This window comes from Macrobrachium nipponense, chromosome 2 (assembly GCF_015104395.2).
Source record: "Macrobrachium nipponense isolate FS-2020 chromosome 2, ASM1510439v2, whole genome shotgun sequence".
Lineage (NCBI taxonomy): Eukaryota > Metazoa > Arthropoda > Malacostraca > Decapoda > Palaemonidae > Macrobrachium > Macrobrachium nipponense.
The window spans coordinates 139,335,631-139,355,736 of record NC_087201.1 but is presented as its reverse complement, the minus strand read 5'-3'; the positions used below and the strand labels follow the sequence as shown (position 1 = coordinate 139,355,736).

Sequence of the window (20,106 nt, the reverse complement as noted above, 5' to 3'; positions counted from 1 at the left end):
CTGCACGGCTAATTCATATTCATCGTCTTTAATCAACATTCATCACTGGTGAGTACCCTATTTACATATGTTGTACTAGTATGAAAAATTTTTGTAAATGCTCATACGTATTTAGTTCTTTCCCTCTCTCTCTCTTGTGATTTTACATACAATTGTTTCCCTTGTAAAAAGAAAACTGGATGACTTGAATAGTAACTGTATGAAAGAAAATGTGCATGACCAAATCCTTGGGGGGGGACTAGGTTATTTTCATGTAACTAAGTCATACAGAATGTACGTATGTATTTTTAACCATAAAATGTAAGATTTACTTTGAAATAGTATCAATAATATTTCAAATATTGATATGTACCATAACAGGATGATATTTTAATGTATATCTGATGTAGGATGGTATTTTTAGGGATGCAGTAAAACACCAAACTTATGCGAGGTCAGGTTCCAGATCCTCTCGCCCAAGGGGAAGTTTTGCGTAAGTTTGGAACGGTCTCTAAAAATGCTAACAAATGCTTCTAGAGTTCGAACACTAAATATGACCATAATCATGCTCCTTAAGTATTAAGCTAACTTTTAAAAGAAATTAGAGTTACTGTAATTTCATTTATAAAAAGTTTTCTTTGGGTCATTAGGTAAACTTCATAAGTCGGTCATAACGAAGGTCCACAATTCAATAAAATAAAGAAAACAAGTATGTACATATACTTAATGTTTGCAGAGGGTGAGGGTAAAATTCAATAAATTTAAAATCATGTATTAGTGTGAGGGCTAGCTATGAACAAGAGAGAGAGAGAGAGAGAGAAATACATATGTCATGTGAGGTAAAACTCCTGGGGGGGGGGGGGGGGGGGGTTTTATCATCTTTAATAGGTGTGAATAGGATCACATCTTCTGAAAGTACATTAACCCTTAAACGCCTAAGGGGTATAATAAAAATCGTCTCCCGTATGCCTAGGGGGTCTCGGAGTGAGCACGGAAGCGGAAAAAATATTTTTTCAAAAAATCACAGCGCACTTAGTTTTCAAGATTAAGAGTTCATTTTTGGCTCCTTTTTTGTCACTGCCTGAAGTTTAGTATGCAACCATCAGAAATGAAAAAAAATATCATTATCATATAAAAATAATGCGATATATGATAGCACGAAAACAAAATTTCATATATAATTATATTCAAATCACGCTGTGAGCAAAATGGTTAAAGTTAACGCATTAATTTTTGTAGTTGTATTGTACACTAAATTGTGATCATTTTGGTATATAACACATAGTAAAACGATCAAAGCAACACAGAGAAAATATTATCACAAAATGATGCATGAATTTGTTTCAAAATTAAGATAAATGATTGAATATTACTATACTGTAAGAGTTTTAGCTTACAATTGCAGTTTTCGACCATTTCAGATGAGTTAAAGTTGACAGAATGTAGAATTTTTTTTTATATATAATTTATTTATATGCAAATATTTCAAAAATGAGAAAAGCTACAACTTTCAATTATTTTTTGTTGTATTCTACATGAAATTGTGCACATTTTCATATATTAAACTCTATGAAACGCCTAATATGACAATGAGCAAATATTCCAAGAATGTGACGTACGCATTTCGGAGATTTGCGGCGGAGAATCCGCGCCCGGAGGGAAGGAAAGTTTTTTTTTTAAAATTCACCATAAATCTAAATATTGTGCTAGAGACTTCAAATGTTTCAAGATGAAGATAAATGACTGAATATTACTAGACTGTAAGAGTTTTAGCTTACAATTGCGTTTTTCGACCATTTCCGTAGAGTCAAAATTGACCGAGCGTGGTTTTTTTCTATTTATCGTGATTTATATGCAAATATTTCGAAAATGAGAAAAGCTACAACCTTCAATTATTGATTGTTATTCTACATGAAATTGCGCACATTTTTATATATAAAACTTTATGTAATGGCTAATCTAAAATGGTGCAAACATTACGACAATCGCACGTATGATTTTTCGGAAGAGTTACTGCGCGGACATAAGGAAAATTGTTTTTTTTCCATAAATTCACCATAAATCGAAATATTGTGCTAGAGACTTCCAATTTGTTGCAAAATGAAGGTAAATGATTGAATATTACTAGAATATAAGAGTTTCAGCTTACAATTGCGTTTTTCGACCATTTCGGTAGAGTCAAAGTTGACTGAAGGTTTAAATTTTTGCACTTATCGTTATTTATATGAAAATATTTCAAAACTGATATAAGCTACAACCATGGGTTGTTTTTAGTTGTATTGTGCATGAAATTGCGCACATTTCCATATATAAAACTTTATGTAACGGCTAATTTAAAATGGTGCAAACATTACGACCATCGCACGTATGATTTTTTCGGAAGTTACCGCGCGGACGTAAGGAAAAAGTTTTTTCATAAATTCACCATAAATCGAAATATTGTGCTAGAGACTTCCAATTTGTTGTAAAATGAAGGTAAATGATTGAATATTACTAAAATATAAGAGTTTTAGCTTACAATTGCGTTTTTCGACCATTTCGGTACAGTCAAATTTGACCAAAGGTTGAAATTTTGGCACATCATTATTTCTATGAAAATATTTCAAAACTGATAAAAGCTACAATCATGAGTAATTTTTTGTTGTATTCTACATGAAAGTGCGCACATTTTCATATATAATACTCCATGTAACGGCTAATTTAAAATGGTGCAAAAATTATGTCAAAGTGACGAAATAATTTCCAAGATGTGTTACTGATACTTTTTAGTGCGATAAGAAAGAAATTCGCGCCTGCGTAACGATTGTAAACAAAACAACACTTGATCCGTGAACTCCTAGCAACCCCCAGGGCGTGTGATTCAAAAGTTTTTGGCTGGTAGGCCTATAAGTATTTTTCTGCGAATTTTTAAAAAAACTTTTCTATGTCAACGTAAATTACGTCCGGTCGGCACCCAAAAGACAATTTATCTCGACGTAAAATACGTCCAATAGGCGTTTAAGGGTTAACTGTACATGCTGTAATTGTACCAGCACTTTTCTGCGAGGTTAAGAAAGTAATTTCCACAGAACGACAACTCTGTTATTTCTCTGATATGTTGTTTTATTAGTTGATCATGGAGGTCTTATATAGTGACAAACACTGTGAATTAAGTATTGTCTTCGTATATATTTTCAAAATATAAATAGCATACACAAAATCTCCATACTGATTTTACACTTAAAAACATGAAAACTTATGCTAATTGTAGTATACTAGTATGTACTTCAGAAATTAAACAAAGTTTCTGAAGGGATACCATCTTTGAAAAGTGCAGTATCTTTGTGAATGGGTATTGTATCTTGTAACAGTATGTATATGCACTAACTGGTAGGTGCTGTAATTACCTTTGTATCATATTTAAGCATGTATAAAAATAAAAATATTTTTAATAAAGATTTTATACAGAAAAGCTTTAAAACTTAAAAATTTACATAATAAATTAAACATAAAAGACTAACTCCTGACGACTAAGATACCCCATAAATAATAGTGAAAAAAATTACAAGAACAGTAGTATATAAAGGTAAAAGGGAATATATATGCTTACATAAACTTGAAAATGGCTTGGTTAAAAGAAGAAAGCAAACTAGACAAACTGGATAATAAACAGTTTTAAACAAGATTCCAAGACTGATGAGAATTACTAGATGTGACCAAAAGGCAAAAATACCTGCATGGTTATCAAGTCTTTTTACAGAAAAGTATACTATACAGATATTAAACATCCCTCATATTTCCCTTTAATAAAATTTTAGCTTTAACAAGATGCACAAAAACACTTACTTAAAGATCCAGCTTCAATTAAAACAGGGACATTAGCTCCACCTGCTCCCGGCATATTAACAGGGGAGGATCTTGGTGGCCGACCAGATGATGGAGCGCTGATAGGAGTTCCCTCATAACTGCCCTGGACTCCTACGCCATGCCCTGATCCTCCCCCAGGAATTGATTTAAAGCTAAACTGGGGTCCCATCCATAGTCTTCTGTGAGGACCAGCATGTGTGTGAATCTCCACCTAAAAAAAAAAAAAAAAAAAAAAAAAAAAAAAAAAAAAAAAAAAAAAAAAAAACTGTGAATCTCTACCTTAAAAAGAAAGGAAAAATATAATAGAAACTAATTTATTTAATTGATAATGAACTTACAAGTGAGAAAATTGATATTTTTAAGATAAAATAAGCTTTTGCATATACCGTATATTTCCGCATATAAGACGACCTTTAAATCCTAAAATTCCCCCCCTTAAATTTGGGGGTCGTCTTATACTGTAATACTAAAGATCAAACCTTGAATTCTAAGATGTGTATCTGTACGCTAGCCTTAATCTCGGTGTTGTAGCCTAACCACCAACATACATAAAGATTCACTTTATGAAATAAAATTATAATAAAGGTAATAAAACCATTTTACCACATATATTATTGGCATATCTTCATAACAAATTGCCTACTTGGGGAATGATTCGAAATTAATGAAAGAAACTTTTATCTGTGCGATCCCAGCTGAGGAAATTTAAACGAGTGCGGCTGCGCTGACAGCAACCTTTCTTTTGGTAACCTTTGTGAAATTTTAATAGTAGTGTCATTACAGTAGTGATAACATTATGATAACATAATATTCATTTTTCAATGAGTTTCTCATACATATCACAAAATTGATTGCATGTATCACTATCTTAGGGATTCCAGTCTGGTTCTGGTGAGTCGACTTCAGCTTCATCATCGATATCACACAAATCATCTTCGGTACCATCCATGGCATTTTAAAAATTATTTTATGACACTATATTTTCACGTTCCCCCGTGCCTTTATGACAAACACAACGAACATCAAGTGAAGCAGCACGCAAAGATGTTTGTTAGTTAAAATTGTAATTGTTTCGAACAACTCGGTCATATGAATGATGACTGTGTACGAATACAGTACTATATTATTGTTCCTTATTATATTGTTAATAGAGAAACAAATCCACAGTTATGTAAATGTACATATATTTAAATTTAAAACTTTACGGATAGCTTTCGGGAATCTGTTCGATTCCAAAAAGCTATCCTTAAAGTTTTAAATTTAAATAAATGTGTATTTACATAGCTGTGAATTTGTTTCTCCGATTGAAGACTCGCGCTACTCTGAGGATTTTTTAATTGTTATTATTATTAGTGGTTGTTTGAGAATGGTGACAAAACATAAACAAAGAAATGGTTTCCATTTTAGGTGACCGTCTGTACGAAAAACATGATATAGAATCGGTTCTGGATGAAGCGATTAATGCAAGCATGTACTGGCATAAACAACCAAAATTTAGAAACAGCTGATTGCTGATGTCATTTACTGTAACTATCAAGCGTTTTTATTATGAGCTCCATTAAAATTGTTAAACACTGCTGATTCTCAATGGTGGCTTCCATGAGTAAAAATAATATACATTTTTATTCATCCCTCATGCAATGGAGATCTCAAGAAAGAATACTAGTAAATTAAAGCTGCAGGTTATAGCCAAGGCTGATGTTTGGAACATGAGAAATCACACATAATGCTTATACAATAAAGAAGTATGTGCATGTTTTCAACCAAACTTTGTTAATTTATGATAAAAGGTATCTCCAAATTATATTTCTTCTAACAAATAATGGTAGGGAAGATACTGATAATGTTCAAATCAGCCGAGACTTTGAGAATGTAAACAATATCAAATACAAATGATGTATATGAGGGTGTTTATATTCTGTAATACAGTAATAATATGATAATAGCAATACTGTAATTGGATGCAACAAGCAAAACAACCTTTATTTAAGTCCTCATTATTATTAATAAAGTTGTAGTGTTTAATTTTTGCAAATAATCACTTTTCTCCAAAAATCACTTGCTTTGTAATTTAGAAGTCGTCCTATACTACACATATGAGATAAATTCATGAAAATTTGCCATGTAACTGCTTGGTAAGTATATGTAAAACCTTATTTTATCATAAAAATATTATTTTTACATGAGTGATTACCAAGCAATTACATAGCTGATTCCAAATTGAAAGGAGATGGGAATCATGGACAAAAGTTACTCCAAAACATTAAAAGAACAATAATGACTTTGAAATAGACACATTACTAGCACTGTAATGGTGCACATTGTATCTTACCTTTTAAGTAAGCCGCCACAGGCGTGGCAGTTCTGGCCAAGAACCAGCCTACATTAGTTGTGACTTTACAGCCATGGAAGTTCACCGATGGCTGACAAAGAGTAAAATACTGCCCTTGCCCGAGCATTGGGCAGAAACACAATAATGTCACCTACGCTAGATAAAAAAATAAAACCACCACCCTAACCAGTAAAATAAGAACTGGAGGGTACTCCGGGTATGTTATAGCCACAGGCTTCCCAAAAAACTTACAACAGCTTAACACAAGGCGAGATAGTAGAGGAACAGTCAGCCCCCTATGACTCCTCTCCCAATACCATGCCAACCATGAATAAAGGCCTAACTTATAAAAATTTTCAAATATTGCCTCGATGTCCTTAAAATAATGGGATGTGAAGATCAACTTGGACCTTGAGAAAGTAGCTAATGACACACTATGGCGAAAGGCTATAAGACCTCATGTACTTTAACTCTTAAGAGCGGAATTTGAGAATTGAATCTGAGAATGGGCTTTGGTAATTATGCTTCTCAAGAAAAAAGAACGAGCATTCTTAAAAAGAGGTCATGAAGGGTCCCTCAGAGGACATCAAAGATTGTTTGATGGTTCTCTAATCTTCTCTGTCCTATTGAGGTAGTATCTGCGAGGCCTTAGAAGACAGCAGTTTTTCCTCTTACTCAGGATGTCCATTAAATTCTTGATAATGAGCAAAAGAGGCCAGGGATAAGAAGCATTTTCATTTTGGTGAAGAAAGAAAGATAGAGGGTGCAGACTGTGTCCCTTTGCTTAACTCCCACTCTCTTGTCCATCGCTTGAATCTTGCCGATGCATTTAGCTGTGACTAATGCTACTAAAAAGTCTTCTTGTGAGGTTGCAGAAAGAAGCTGAGCATAAGGTTCAAAGGCAGAGGTCGAGAGCCACTTTAAAACCACATCCAAGTTCCAGGCAACTACATCAGATTTTTCAGTCTTAAAAGTTTCAAAAGATCTAATAAGATCACTTGTATCCTGGTTAAAGGATAGATCTAGCCCTCTATACTTGAAGACCAAACTCAGCATAGATCTATAGACCTTAATCAAAGATAACAACTTCCACAAAATCCTTAAAAGCAAAGTAAAAAGTCTGCTACTTAACTAACGTGCATCATCTTCTGAAAATTGATCATTTTGACTTATAGAGCTTGCTAGAACAGACTCGGCCGCATCTAGCAATAGTTTCTGCAGTTTTCAGTCTGTTAGGAACCTTACAGTCTAAATCCAGTCAGGGCCAAAGTTGATAATCCTTGGTGGAATCTGAGGAAGTGGGGCTGTTTGAGCAACGACTGTCTTTGTGGAAGAAGCCTCAGGAAGTCTATGAGAAGCTGAAGCAAGTCTGGGAACCATTCCTTTCCGGGGCAGAATGGATCTACTAGTCAGAGACTTTCAGGTGTGACGAGAACTTATCACTTTCGTGGCTACCTCATAGAGAGAGGAGGGGTGAGTGGGCCTTGCTTCTGTATGTACAACAGGCCTGTAGCGTTGTCCACATATATCACCACTATTTTGCCCGAGAACAGCGGAGTAAAAGCCTGGAGTTTCAGGTAAATTGCCATCAATTCCTTGACACTGATGTGGAGAGATTGTCGCTCCAACCTCCACTTCCCGGAGATATTGCGATTTAACTCTTAAACGCCGAAGCGGTAAAAAAAAATTGTCTCCCGTGTGCCGGAGGTGTTTCGGAGTGAGCGCGGAAGCGGAAAAAATATTTTTTTCAAAAAATCACAGCGCGCTTAGTTTTCAAGATTAAGAGTTCATTTTTGGCTCCTTTTTTTGTCATTGCCAGAAGTTTAGTATGCGACCATCAGAAATGAAAAAAATTATCATTATCATATATAAATAATGCGATATATGATAGCGCAAAAACGAAATTTCATATATAATTGTATTCAAATCACGCTGTGCGCAAAACGGTTAAAGGTAACAAGTTACTTTTTTTCGTTGTAATGTACACTAAATTGCAATCATTTTGGTATATAACACATTGTAAAACGATAAAAGCAACACAGAGAAAATATTATCACAAAATAATGCATGAATTCGTAACGCTCGGACATAAAAAAATGTTTTTTTCAAAAATTCACCATAAATCTAAATATTGTTCTAGAGACTTCCAATTTCTTTCAAGATGAAGACAAATGATTGAATATTACGATACTGTAAGAGTTTTAGCTTAGAATTGCAGTTTACGACCATTTAGAACGAGTTAAAGTTGACCAAATGTTGAAATTTTTATATATATTTTTTTATATGCAAATATTGCAAAAATGAGGAAAGCTACAGCCTTCAAATATTTTTGTTTGTATTCATCATGAATTTGCACAAATTTTCATATATGAAACTCTATAAAATGCCTAACATGAAAAGGAGCAAATATTAAGAGAATGCGACGTACACATTTCGGAGATTTACGGCCGTGAATCGGTGCGCGGAGGGATAGAAATTTTTTTTTTAAAATTCACCATAAATCTAAATATTGTGCTAGACACTTCAAATTTGTTTCAAAATGAAGATAAATGACTGTATATTACTAGATTGCAAGAGTTTTAGCTTACAATTGTGTTTTTTGACTATTTCGGTAGAGTCAAAGTTGACCGAACGTGGTTTTTTTTCTATTTATCGTGATTTATATGCAAATATTTCGAAAAAGAGAAAAGCTACAACCTTCAATCATTTTTAGTTTTATTCTAAATAAAACTGCACACATTTTCATATATAAAACCTTATGTAACGGCTAATTTTAAATGGTGCAAACATTTCGACAATCGCAAGAAAAAATTTCAGATTTTTTTCGGTAGAGTTACCGCGCGGACGTAAGGAAAATGTTTTTTTTTTTTTTTCATAAATTCACCATAAATCGAAATATTGTGATAGAGACTTCCAATTCATTGCAAAATTAAGGTTAATGATTGAATATTACAAGAATATAAGTGTTTTAGCTTACAATTGCGTTTTTCGACCATTTCGGTAGTCAAAGTTGACCGAAGGTTGAAATTTTTGCACTTATCGTTATTTATATGAAAATATTTCAAAACTGATAAAGGCTACAACCATGGGTTGTTTTTAGTTGTATTGTGCATGAAAGTACGTATATTTCCATATATAAAACTTTATGTAACGGCAAATTTAAAATGGTGCAAACATTAGTACAATCGCACAAAAAAAAATTTTTCGGAAGAGTTACCGCGCGGACGTAAGGAAAAAGTTTTTTCATAAATTCACCATAAATCAAAATATTGTGCTAGAGACGTCCAATTTGTTGCAAAATGAAGGCAAATGATTGAATATTACTAGAATATAAGAGCTAAAACTCTTATATTCTAGTAATATTCAATCATTTAATCATTTGCCTTCATTTTGCGTTTTTCGACCCTTTCGTTAGAGTCAAAGTTGACCGAAGGTTGAAATTTTGGCACTTATCGTTATTTATATGAAAATATTTCAAAACTGATAAAAGCTACAATCATGGGTATTTTTTAGTTGTATTCTAAATTAAATTGCGCACATTTTCATATATAATACTTCATGTAAAGGATAATTTAAAACGGTGCAAAAGTTATGTCAAAGTGACGAAATAATTTTTGAGATGTGTCACTGATACTTTTTAGTGCGATAAGAAAGAAATTCGCGCTTGCGCGCCTGCGTAACGATTGTAAACAAAACAATGCCTTGATCCGTGAACTCCCAGCATCCCCCAAGGCGCGTGATTCAAAAGTTTTCGGCTGGTAGGCCTATAAGTATTTTTTCGCGAATTTTTAAAAAAACTTTTTTGAGTCGACGTATGGTACGTCCATTCGGCATACGGGAGACATTTTGACTCGACGTTTAATACATCCATTCGGCGTTCAAGGGTTAATTTGTTTATTAAAATGGAAGTTCACTGTCTGTGTAGGATCAGACCTCAGTAACCTGAACTCTGTCGACATTTCAAAATCCTTTTGTTATTTGGAAAAATTTAACCAAAACCTATGCCCTGATGATATCAATTTCTGGGCTCAGCTCGTGTCGGCCTATGAAAGTATCCTTAATATCATTCTTTCTAGGTAAAATTAGCCTAAAATTACCAGAGAAAAACAAAATTAAGAAAATGTCAGTAAAACTGACTCGCTCACTCTTAAAAAGAAGTGTCGGTATGATAAAGGGGCGAGTGTGGAACACTACCACGAGCCAAACACCAATTAGAACTTCCTGTCAGAATCCCCCCAAGAGAGAGCTGATACCAACGGGCGATGCAGCCTCTACTACTACTACTAGAGGACGCCACGGACAGCAGCGCCCCTAGCGGACATCCTTAAATTTTAGCGCTAGCGACAAGTCGCCATTTTCTTGTGCTCGTGCTTTTTTGGATTTTATTCGTAATATCTACGATGGAACGCTCTGCCATTGCCACGGCTAAGTTAAGTAACTCATAAGTAACTTTTTACCATTGTTTTCTCTTCCGGGTACCAGTATTTTCCTCTTAATAGGTCATATACGGTTCCCCGGTTGTCTCGTGGCGGCCATGCCGTCTCGTAAGAATTCCCGGTCCTCCATACTGGGACTTCTTATACCTTATGGCTTACGTTATCACATTCATTGTTTTACATCGAGTTTTAGCTAGTTCAGCCCTCCTACCATTCTCTTAGCTTGGTATTTAGGGCTATTATTATTATTTCCGGCCCAGCATCCCGGCTCTTGCTCTACATCGGCTATCGCTGGCTCCGAGTAGGCTCCTGTTTCTTGGAACAGTCTGCCTCCTCCTGGGCTTCTTTCTCTTTTACTAAAAGTGTCTCTTCCACCTTTCGATGTAATTTTATTTACTTATTTAGGGTGTTAGGCTAGCCTAGGTGCTTGTTCCATGTATTGGTACAGCTTGGTTCACGTGGCCCTACCACGGTTGTGTTTGCTCGCGGCCTAGGCCACTTGCGGTCACGTGTTCCATAGCACCTTACCCTGCCCCTTCCCTCCCTCTCTGATATAGGGAGGAGCTGGGGGACCCCTTGGTTGTTTATTGACAACCTCATCGCCTTCTCTCACACTTTCGGAGGTGTCCAGGGGGTCCTCTCAGCGGGGGGTATAGGGCGACCACTCTGAGGTACCGGGTCTCCATGCACGGGTAGTCGGTGAGGCGGGGAGGAGTAGGCCATCCCACCCTCCCCCCCTTTTTTCTCGCTCCCGCCGTCCGTGTTTCGCCGAGTCCTTCCTTCCTCCTCCCCTCCCCAGTTGCTCAGTCCACCTCCCTTACGATACGAAAGGAGCCTTCCGTCGCAGCCGGGGCACCTTTGGTTATAGGTTACTGGCTCCGCTAGCGGGCAGGGTGGGCTCTACGAGTGGTCGGTTGCTTGCCTACTATATTCCTTATATCTCTCCCCGCTACCGGAAGGGAGCTTACCCTTACCTACGCACTCTTCTAGTAGACGGGCGGAGAGAAGTTGTTTTATTTTTGTTATTTTAAGGATATATACCCTAATTATAAGATATTTTACAATGAATTGTGTATTATTATTATTATTATTTTATCACCATCCCCGCCATTTTCCGTCGTGGTTTCCATTACCACCACTCCTAGTTGGTTGATTCTTGTGCTTCCGCCATCGGCGGAGCCATAGCCTATCTTCCAACCTGGTTACCACACGTATTTTGGCGGGGCTCTGGTTTTATCTAACTTTATCGCTCCGGCACCAGCGGAGCATATGTTAGGCTGTAAGTGTTTACTTGGTACTCATGTACTTTTTCACTTACAGGCTACCAACTGCCAGGTCCCAGCCTGTAATGCGACGCTTTACGACCCCTGTGGACATGACGAGTGCAGGTCCCACGCCCCTTGTGCCACGTCGTTCAACGAGTTGATCGTCTGGCACCCTGAAGCCTGCGCCATATGCTACGACCTAGTCGGTCAGCTGGGAGATGGGGTAAGTCCATTATAGACTTACTTAGATTTTAATAACAACTTCTAGTCGTAAGTTTGTTAACCCCGTTTCCACAATTGGCAGCTAATCTCACCTTTCTTTGCAGGCTAGCGTGTGAGGGAAGTCGCCCTCGCCACCCTGAAAGCGTGGGGGTGGGCGGCTTGGGAAAAACGCCGCCAAGGGCCAGCCCTACATTTTGGATAGGAAGCTGGCCATCCAGATCTTCCCCGCGGGCAAGTCGACGGGTTTACGTCGACCCCTTGTCCGCTGCCCCACTGATAGCCTCCATCCAGCAGAACTCCAGCAATCGTTTGGGGTCGTAGCCTCACAGGAGTCGGTTCCGGACGTCGCTGCCCTGGACCTTAACCTAGAGCCCATGGCGGTAGGGGGAGGATTTGTTGTTGAGGTAGGTATATCGGGCGCCCAAGGTCTTTCCTTGCGCTCCTGGATCTTCTCCTGTCCCCTCTTCTTCCGCTTCTTTCCAAGGCTTTGCGGGATCCGAGATCCCTATTCGCTCTCCCGCTCTCTCTGTACCTCCTAAGGAGAAAGAGAGAACCGAAGACCTTATCTAAGTCGACTTCTAGGAAGTCGTCTTCGTCTTCTTCGCTAGGAAGTCGTCGACTTTCCTATGCCGATGCGTGAAGACAAAGCCGGCTCTTCCCAATCGAAGAGCTCCAGAAGCAGGCTTCGAAGGAGAAGGCTCGCACTCCCACCGAGTCACTGCCTTCTCCCGCCTCCGCTGCTTCCACTCCGGCTATGCCGGCATGGGTAGCAAGCACCAGCACCTGCGATCCCTCTTACTGTCTCAGCAGGGGTGATGGAACAGGTGGGCGTGCTAGTAGGCTCCCAAATCTCCGCACTGGGAACGCGGTTTCGAGCAGATGTTTGCCCAATTGTCAAACAGTCTGTCTCAAACTGGACAGTCAATCCAGGATCTCTCTAATAGAATGAGAGAGAATGAGGACCGAGTAGCTGGGCTAGCTCAGGCTCCTCCCCCAGTCCTCCCCTGCATCTAGCACGGGGATTCTTCAACTTCCACCTTATGACTCCTTGCCAGCTTTCTCTATGGAGAACCCATGGAGAGTAGCTGCCTACGCTCCATTCAAGGACGGAATGATTTCTATCCCCGAGTGTGGAACTCGAAGGATTGAGGACTTCGAGTTCTACCCTCCGGGTCTGTCGCAGCCTTTCATCGGGTATGCTAGGCTGACGCCAACGGCTCTCACGTGAGAGACAAAATCTCTAAGGAGTCAGTTCTTTACAGTAGAGATCACGCCAGCGGGAATGGGTTCACTGCCTTGAGGACTGGAGTGTACTAACACTAAACTCCAGGCCTAACAAAAAGTCCCTTCACTATTTTCGCGACGGAAGAGGAGGTCTCTCTTCCGTTCGCCACGAAATTGGTGGAGAAGTCTCTTCAGGCAGTCCTCAAGGATGAGCCCATTCCACAGTTGAGGGAGGCGGAGTCTACTTCTCCTCTCTTCCCCGCCTTCGGAGAATTGTGGGAAAACCTGCCAGCTACATTCACGCTGGGTAAACTCAAGCCGGACTGCGCCATGGACCAGTTCGGTGTAGAAGTTACCTAGGCTGCCGGATTCCCTAATCCAAGCAGAGTTCGATGCGCGAACTAGGTTTGGCAGGTCCCTCAATTCCCTCATCATTACAGAAATGGCTGCTCTTTCCTACGCTACGGAACCGCTGTTCAAGATTCTGGCGAAATCTCAGTTTCAGACGGTTCTGACGGCGCTTTTGACTTCTTCCAGGCTAGGAGGAAACTGCCGGAAGCATGTCCTACAGAGTGCACAATCAGGCATGAGCCTAATAGACTCTTGGCTGCAAGCATGTGGGGAGCGGATCTCTTCCCAGAGTCCGCAGTGAACGAGGTCCACCACGAAGCTGCTAGACTCACCAGAGCCTTAGAGCTAGGTGGGGTATTTCCTCAAAGAGGAAACAGGAATCCGTTCCCACTGCTGGCAAGAAAACCAAAGAAGGCTGGTAAGAGGTTCCAGCCTTATAAAAACTCCAACAACAGCAGCAATTTGTGCAGGCAGTCCCAGTACCCAACAGGGACAACCTTCCACCTCTAAACAGAACCAACCTTTCCTCCTGGTGCCCCAGCAATCTCAACCATCCACTTCCTACGCTATCTCGCCGGCCTTCAACCCTGCTTATGAGGCTCAAGGCTACTCTCAACCGAGAGGTAGGGCGAGAGGTTACTTTCGTCAGCGTGGCGCAGGAAGGGGCACGAGGAGTAGACAGTTCAGAGGAGGGCGTGGTGGCCATCCCGCCCATCAGCAATGAGGCTCCCCAGGTAGGAGGGAGGCTGTTCCTCTTCCGCCACAGGTGGGGGGGGTGGGGCAGCAATTGGGCACAGAGCATAGTGTCCAAAGGATTAGGCTGGAGTTGGGATCAAAGATCCCCCTCCAATCAAATCATTTCATCAGGTACCGTCAAAGGAATTGATTATAGATTACGCGGAAGTAACTCCTTCAGAAAGGAGCTATTGCGAGAGTGCAAACATCTAAAATTTCAAGGGCGCTTATTCAGCGTGCCAAAGAAAGGCTCAACAAAAAGAAGGGTAATCTTAGACTTGTCAAAGCTAAACTCTTTCATATTCGCTGCGACAAGTTCAAGATGCTTACCCTCTCGCAAGTAAGGACCTTACTTCCGCGTGGAGCCGTCACATGCTCCATCGATCTTACAGACGCATACTATCATATCCTATAGCCAGGCACTTCCGCCCATTCCTAGGATTCAGGCTATGGGAATCAGACATTCTCATTCAAAGTGATGCCCTTCGGTCTGAATGTAGCCCCCAGGGTATTCACAAAGATAGCAGAAGTGGTTGTACAACAATTGAGCTCAGGGAATCATGGTAGCGGCATACCTCGACGATTGGTTGATCTGGGCACCAACAGTCGAGGAATGTCTCGGGAGCTACCAAAAAGGTAGTTCACTTTCTGGAACATCTGGGGTTCCAGATAAAACAAAACGAAATCCAGACTTACTCCGGAATCTCGTTTTCAGTGGCTAGGAATCCAATGGGATTTGTCTTCCCACAATCTATCAATTCCAGTGGCCAAACGGAAGGAAATAGCAAAGTCTGTCAGGCAATTCCTCAAATGCAAACAAACGTCAAGAAGAAACCAGGAGGAGAATCCTAGGGTCTCTTCAGATTTGCTTCGGTAACAGATATCCTTCTGAAAGCAAGGCTGAAAGATATAAATCGAATTTGGCGGTCAAAAGCAAACTCCAAATATCGAGACAAGTTGTCAGTAATTCCACAGATCCTTCGCAACCAACTACGGCCCTTGGTCAAAAGTAAAGAACTTAGCCAAGAAAGTACCCCTTCTTAATATCCCCTCCCAGTGCTAACCATTCACACGGATGCATCCCTGTCCGGGGTGGGTGGGGGGATACTCTCAGTTCAAACAGGTTCAGGGGACTTGGTCAGTTTCAATTCGCCAGCTCCACATAAACGTGTGGAAGCAATGGCAGTATTTCTTACTCTGAAGAGACTGCTTCCCCCGAAGAAGTCTCATCTAAGGCTAGTTTTGGACAGTGCAGTGGTAGTTCATTGCATCAACAGGGGAGGGTCCAAATCCAAACATGTGAACCATGTCATGATAGCCATCTTTGCATTAGCAAACAAACACAAATGGCATCTGTCTGCCACTCACCTGGCAGGAGTAAGAAATGTGATAGCAGACGCTCTGTCCCGGTCAGTTCCTCTGGAATCAGAGTGGTCTCTGGGACGTCGGGTCATTCCAGTGGGTAAGCCGGAGAGTCCCAGGTCTCAAGTGGATCTCTTCGCCTCACAAGCGAACCACAAGCTCCCTTGCTATGTGGCCCCCAACCTGGACCCTCTGGCTTATGCCACGGACGCCCTGTCGTTAGATTGGAATCAGTGGAGGAGAATTTATGTTTTTTCCTCCAGTGAATCTTCTCTTGAAAGTCCTAGACAAACTAAGGTCTTTCAAAGGGATAGTAGCTCTGATTGCACCGGACTGGCCCAAGAGCAAATAACTGGTATCCTCTTCTCTTGGAATTGGGTCTCCGACCTCAACGGATCCCAATCCCAAACTATCACAATCAGTACTAAATGAGGACTGTGTTCGCTTCCTCAGGAACTCTCCAGACCTAACTTTATGGACTTCATGAAGTTTGCGGCTAATAAAGATGCTGACATTGATCCAGAATATTCTCTTCCTAGAATCAGATAAGAAGAGAGTCAACCATTAGACAATATGACTCAGCTGTTAAAAAATTGGCATCTTTCTTGAAAGAATCGAACACTACAACCATGACAGTTAATTTGGCTATATCCTTTTTCAGATCCTTATTTGAAAAAGGTTTAGCTGCTAGCACGATTACCACTCATAAATCGGCTTGAAGAAAATCTTTCAAGTAGGTTTTCAGATAGATTTGACTGAATCTTATTTCACATCTATCCCTAAAGCCTGTGCTAGACTTAGACCTTCCCAGAGGCCTACTACAGTTTCATGGTTCTTAAATGACGTCCTCAAACTAGCTTCAGATACTGACAACTCATCTTGTACATTCATAATGCTCCTGAGAAGACATTATTCTTATTAAGCCTAGCCTCAGGAGCTAGAATTTCAGAACTGTCGGCTCTATCCAGGGATGCGGGTCATGTGGAATTCCTCCCATCAGGAGAAGTTCTACTTGCTCCGGATCGTAGCTTTTTAGCCAAAAATGAAGATCCTCTTGCAAGGTGGGCCCCTTGGAAGGTTATCCCACTTCCACAGGATCCTTCTCTCTGCCCAGTATCACTCTTGAGCCTTTCTATCTCGTACTTTCTTCTAGATCCTCAGGTGCTCTCTCATGAGAGAAAAAGGTGGTACTTTATCAGTTAAAGGCATTAGACAGCAAATCCTTTACTTCATTAAACAAGCCAACCCTGAGTCATTCCCAAAAGCACATGATATCAGGGGAGTAGCCACCTCAATTAATATTTTTCAACATATGAACTTTGAGGATCTTAGAAAGTATACTGGATGGAAATCCCGACAGTCTTTAAACGGCATTATTTAAAGTCCTTGGAATCTTTAAAGTTTCAGCAGTAGCAGCGGGAAACATAGTTTCCCCTGATACTGTTTAGTAGTTGTAGTATAGATCCAGGTCTCCTTTCTACCTACATCAACCAACATGCCTCACCCTATCGTCAGGCTACTCAACATCATAGCCTTAGCCGTTGTATCATATAGTGGTTTGTCCCTTATTTTTTCGCTAGGGACATCCACATTTGTACTGATATGTACTTCAGTGTACCTACCCTTATTTTTATGCTAGGGTAGGCACAATATGTTTTGTATATATTCACCATTTTATGTTAATGATGAACTTCAGTCACAATGTGTTTGTATATATTTTTGGATATTTGTATTGATGATGGATTTGCAGTGGTCCCTACCCTTATTTTTATGCTAGGTAGTAGGACACATGGGTGTATATATTTGGAATTTTGTATTTTTGTTAAGTAAATCCCAATTTTTCCTTATTTTACATACATCTTTGTAATTTACTTTAATTAGCATTTAAGTACTTTTAAGATTACTAACATTTTATTTCTGGGCTCAGCTCGTGTCGCCAGCGAAATATCCTTTAATCTATTATTTCTAGGGTAAATGTACTAACACATACCAGAGAATAAATAAAATAAAGAAAAAGGTCAGTATGACTGACTCGCTCACCCTCTAGAGGGTGTCGGTATGAACACTAGGCGAGTGAGACCACTACCACGAGCCAAATGCCAATAGAAATCTCCCACTACAAAAACCCTCCAAGAGGGGAGCCGTCCCACAGAGGGAGCAGCTCGCACCACCACTACACCATCCCACGCTTGCGACTGCTGCGCCTCTAGTGGTCATCCTTTTTCGTTAGCTCGCACGAATCACAAGTGCTATTTTTCTCTCTGTGTATTTTGTGCCCTTTCTTCGGATTTTTCGATAATGGAGCGTGCAGCTATTGCAGCAGCTAAGTTAAGTACTCAGTATTTACGGTTAGCGAGTTTTTTCCGTCCCCGAGACGGTATTTGCCGTTTTTTAGGTATAGATACGTTCTCGGGACTGGAAGCATGGCAGCATGGTCCTGCCGCATGTTGGGTTCGTTCTTGGTCTCCCATACCTAGAACATCCCTTATTATTTTACGCTCTATTTTGATTATCCGCGTTATTACGTCTACTCAAGTTGTTATACATGTATGTATTTCACCTTATGTAGGCTTTTTCTATCCAGACCCTAGTCCAGGTTCTTTGTATCGGCCCCTGAACTAGCTTTGAGTGGTAGGACTTTGCCTTCGGGCTAGTCGCACACTCCTGGATTTTTTCTCCTGCTATTTTACCTTCTTTCTTTCAATTTTATTATATATTATATTTTATGTTTTGTTGTTGTTAGGTTAGTTGGCGTCTGGCTTAGCCTAGGTCCTGGCTCGTAGAGCCTAGTCTACCGTTGATCAGTTCGGTCGCTTCCTCATAGCTTCTCTCTGATCAGTTGGTTTTCGCCTATGGGCCTATATGCTACCGCTTTCAGTTCTGGTTGCTTCCCGATAGCTTCTCTCTGATCAGTTGGTTGGCCTAGGCTTGGTTACCGTATCTTAGTTTACCGCCTCGTGGTCACTACGTGATCACGAGTCAGCCAGGCGCTGCCAGTCCCCCTTCTCTCCCGCTCTCCCATAGAGTCGGCGGGGGTGGGTCGGTCTGTCCTTGCTCGCCCAGCATGCCCGAGCCTGCCTCCCCTTCCCCTCCACCGGAGGGGCCTGGGAGTCCGACAGTCCCTGACTGGTTCCGACCTCTCCGCTTCTCGGCCCGGCCGGGTGGTACGTTGTGGGGGGCTCTGGCCTTCCCCCTCCGTTACTTCCTTGTCGCTCCGGGTTAGCGCGAGTCTGTATGTCATCTCGCCCTTCCCTCCTTACTAGAGCTCCTCCCTATCGGAGTCCTGATATCCAGCGGAAGGGTATAGTCCACCATAGTTGGACCGGAGCATACAATAGGTCTTTACTAACCGTACCGTATTGCTGAGTTACTACACTCGCTTCACTGGACTAGTCCGGTTACTTGCATGTAGGTTTAAGTTATCTTTAAGTTTATCTTAAGTTTCTTAAACATCCCCACCCCTCCCCTACCTTAGTATTTACCGGATCTCTCCGGGATTATAGCCTATTCAGGCAATGCAGGGAGGGGTTATGCCCAAATTTTTTCCGAGCTCCGCCACGTAACGGAGTTCTTTTGTCCTTAGTCTGTAAGTGTTACCCCTTTAAGATACTCATGTGTCTTCCCACTTACAGGCCACCAACTGTGAGCATCCGGGATGTTCCGCTACACTTCAGGACCCCTGTGGACACGAAGTTTGCCGGTGCCCATGCTCCATGCGCGACTCCGCACGGGGACGTCCAGGTCTGGTACCATGAGACGTGTACCATAATGTTACGATCTGGTGAGCCAGCTTTTGGAAGGCGGTAAGTATTCCATCTCCGCATGCCGCTCCGCTTCACTTTTAGTTCTTAAGTTTTCATCATTACTTTAACTTAAGGCATCTAGTTTAAGTTATATCCTAAGTTTTAGTTTTAAGTGGTTCTTAAATCTAAAATATATCCTCTCTTACAGGCTCCGGCAGTAAGAGATACGGCATTGGCTACCCTGCTGGGCCTGGGTCGGAGGTTTTGGCAAGAACGCCGCCAAGGGTCAGCCCTACATACTGGAGAAGCGTTTAGCTTTGTTAATCTTCCCCGGAGGCAAGGCGACTGGGTACGTCGACCCGGTAGAGGCGGACCCCTCTATTGTCCTTTATCCAACAACAGCTGGCGGCCTCCTTGACTGAACAAGACCAGGATATCTCCACGGATGTCGCAACCCTGGATATAAATGTTGAACCTATGGTAGGTATAGACGACCTGTGGTCGAGGTGAGTAATGCAGGTACCCAAGGGTCTTCCCTTGGGAGTGACTGTTTCTTCTACCCCTGCAACTTCACCATCCTTCCAGGCTTTACCGGTGATGAGTTATATACT

At 40.8% G+C, this 20,106-nt stretch overlaps 1 protein-coding gene across 1 annotated transcript in view; it reads right to left on the bottom strand.

The window, feature by feature from the left end:
• LOC135221033 (uncharacterized) overlaps positions 1–20,106 on the bottom strand; it is a 238,299-nt gene that overhangs the window by 123,361 nt on the left and 94,832 nt on the right. Inside the window, exon 8 of the mRNA XM_064258766.1 lies at positions 3,805–4,036. Within this exon, the coding sequence (XP_064114836.1) occupies positions 3,805–4,036 (232 nt within the window). The remainder of the gene's footprint in view (positions 1–3,804; positions 4,037–20,106) is intronic.